Source organism: Frankliniella occidentalis, unplaced genomic scaffold, assembly GCF_000697945.3.
Source record: "Frankliniella occidentalis isolate FOCC.00 unplaced genomic scaffold, Focc_3.1 Scaffold49, whole genome shotgun sequence".
NCBI lineage: Eukaryota > Metazoa > Arthropoda > Insecta > Thysanoptera > Thripidae > Frankliniella > Frankliniella occidentalis.
In genome coordinates this window covers 536,433-539,571 of record NW_026267179.1, presented here as the reverse complement: position 1 = coordinate 539,571, position 3,139 = coordinate 536,433, and the positions used below count along the sequence as shown (strand labels likewise).

Sequence of the window (3,139 nt, the reverse complement as noted above, 5' to 3'; positions counted from 1 at the left end):
GGCGGCGGTAGAGGCACACAGCAGCGGGGGTGGGTGGCGGCACACAGCGGCGCGGCGCCGAAATACCGCGCTAAAATATCCAGCTTCATACGGCGAACCCTCTGCTCAACCAGAGCGAGCCGGGCGCGGAGCTGGGGGCTGAAATGTGTTTCCGCGTGCGCGAAAATTACGACGAGAAAAGCCGAGAGAATAGCATTGAGTGAAGGTTACCTGCTCGCCGCGCTTTTATGCAATGTTTAAATGTTCCCTCTCCATTGTTTGCGTTGCAGGCTCGGATCTCGACGACATGGACCACGACGGCCGCGACGGGGGCCGGGGCCGAGGCCAGCAAGGCCCCATGGTGGACATGCTGGACCCCGTCGTGGCGGCGGCCACGGGCCTCGACCCCCAGGACGGGGTCCACGACGAGATGAGGGTGACGTGCACCGAGGCCAAGCTGGAGAACGAGCGCACCGCGCACATCGTCACGCACTTCACCATGGGCTGGTAAGTACCCTCCTAAAATAGTTCTTAAAAATAGGGGAAATTAAAGTTTGTTTGCCTCCCGCTGTTGGTATTGTGAATAACAGTGCGTATGAACGTTTGCAAGTATGTCTGGCTACTTGCCTCTTTCGTCTCCCCAGACGACTCGCCGCGAACGCCGTTCACGTTTCGACCCCCAATCCCGCACCACCTCCTTTTTTTCCCGTTTTCAATAGAAACTAAAGTTTGCCTATATTAGAAATGGAGCCTCGGGAGAGCAAACACTGGCCTTTTTCTGGATTCAACTCCTGGCGGCGGGCTCCCCCGGTTCGGCCCGTCTGGGAAAAAGTTTTCGGGTGAAAGGCGGGATGGAAGTTGAGGTGGCGGTAGTCGCGGCAAGGAGTGGCCGCAGTTTGGTCTTCTCTGTTCTGCGCTGTCGATCGCCCCGCTGTCACAGGTCGGCTAAGCCCCCTTACACTGCGCGACACATTTTGTCTGCGAGATTGTATGCATTTTGTAAGTTCCTCAGTTCTGTGCAAAAGCGGGACGTACCGAGGCGTACCGACCAAACCTCTTATCCTATTATTTTTTCATAAAAATAAATATAACTTTTTTGAGTTTGTTTCCTTCCCTTTGAGCTTTCGGGCCGGCGCTGGCTTTTGCCTCGCTCTGCTCTCTAATCGATGCCTCGGTAATCGAGTGCGTGCCGGGGGCGTATTTTGCATATCTGCTGGACGCATATAAAAAGAGTAATAACAACACCGACAGTAATAATAAAAATAATAGTGATATTTCTCCCTCCTCGCCTCGCTCGTAAAAATTCCAGCAGCAAGCGTTTTGGTTGGGCCGGAGCGCCCTGAGCGGGCGGCCCGGGTGGCCCGCCGTCGCGCGAGGCCGGCCGAGCCAGGGCCAGGCTTTTGCACTCGTTTGAATGGCAGCGCGCCCCGGTGGGGGGCGGGGAGGGGAGGTGGAAGTGGGAGGTTCGGGGGCAGAGGGTTGGCTTTACCCAAAGTCCTCATAATGTGCCCTGGAGCTATCTCCATCTTGTGCCCGCCCGGCCCGGCCCGGCCCCGCGGCAGGCAGCCCCTATTCAGAGTATCGCCGGCGCTGCTCTATCACGAATACATTGGCGTGCCGCGCACTGGGGCCCCCGCCACGCCACGCCAGGCGCAGAGACATTATCTTTAGGGCCGTGTTTGCGGCTGTTTTCTCTGTCGGCGGTGCGGGAATGCCTGCTGCTGTGTGATTTCACCCGTTTCCCCTCGCCCCCCCCCCTCTCTCTCTCTCTCTCTCTCTCTCTCTCTCTCTCTCTCTCGCTCTCTCGCTCTCTCGCTCTCTATCCAACTCAGCCCCCTATATATTCTCGTGTATGGCGCGCACTCCTTTTTCTCTTTCCCTTTCTTTTAAAATAAATTAATCTACCAGAACTATTAGCACCGGCGTCGCCGCATAAGCTCTTTACCTTTCTGAAAGGGCGATATAGTTAAAATAAAACCTTTGTTGTTTTGTGGGTTTTTTTTCGTTATAATTGCCTGACGTCCTTGAAATTAAATTTGCTTAATTTTCAGATAAAATACCGTCCTCGTCAATCATATCTGAATACTTTTCCTAAAACGGGGAATAATTATTGCTGAGCTTAACTTGAACTTGAAATTAAACTTTAACTTTAAATGCTCAGCTCTGTCAGGAAGCGCAAGGGGAGACCGCCCGGAAGACGGCGTGAAGTGAGGCGCCTGGCGTGAGACGTGGGATGTGAGGTGGACAGGCATGCCAACCAAAATCGCGAAAACATTTTAATTTTAGCGCGCCGCAGGCCAAGGTAGACGCACATTTAGCTCAGCTTCACACGGTTTTAACGTGCGTCTACCTTGTAATTACAACGTTGAACTGTGCGTGAAGCCTTTTTGGATCGTTTTGCTTGGCCGACCCCCTCCCCTCCGTTCTCCTTGGCCTCGATACGGACGCAATTGTGCCATGTCGTTGTGACTGCTGGCGCCACCTGTCCCGCGTCCTTCCACCCTCTCCCTCGCACATCTCTCTCTCTCTCTCTCTCTCTCTCTCTCTCTCTCTCTCTCTCTCTCTCTCTCTCTCTCTCTCTCTCTCTCTCTCTCTCTCTCTCTCTCTCTCTCTTTCTCTCTCTCTCTCTCTCACTACAACCCCTCTCCCTCCAGCCCCTACCTACCACCGCCCGCCGCTACGCGACATGTCCACATCAGCACAAATACCGCACACGAGAAAACTGGTGGCCCGTTGAGTTAGCGGGCGCGACACACAACAGAAAAGTGAGGGTTACTTGCGGGGGTAGGAGGTGGGGAGAGGGAGGGAGGGGGCTTTGGGGGCGCGCTTGTATGGAGCATATTGGGGAGGACGGTTCGGAGGGAACGGGGGTGGGGGTGAATGACATCGCTGACCGTAGAGAAGGGGGGTAAGGGAGGGGGTAGAGGGCGAAAACGTTTGGGCAGGCGGCCAATCAGGGCGCTAACCGCGTGATAGTGTATCGGAAAGCGAAGGGGTTGTGCTGTTTGTGGCGCGCCATGGCGGTGCTGCCCGATCCACTTGCGGCGACATTTTGCTCTCGGCATCTGCGTCTGGCGTTCGTCTATCCCTTATGCAATACGGAGGAGGCTGCGGCCTCGTTGCATGACTCTCTCTCCCGAGGATCCCTCCACCAACACCC

General features: G+C 55.3%; 1 protein-coding gene across 1 annotated transcript in view; it reads left to right on the top strand.

Annotated features, from left to right (window-relative positions):
• Positions 1-3,139, top strand: part of LOC113202407 (uncharacterized) — a 156,136-nt gene that overhangs the window by 101,883 nt on the left and 51,114 nt on the right. The window contains exon 7 of the mRNA XM_052267283.1: positions 270-486. Within this exon, the coding sequence (XP_052123243.1) occupies positions 270-486 (217 nt within the window). The remainder of the gene's footprint in view (positions 1-269; positions 487-3,139) is intronic.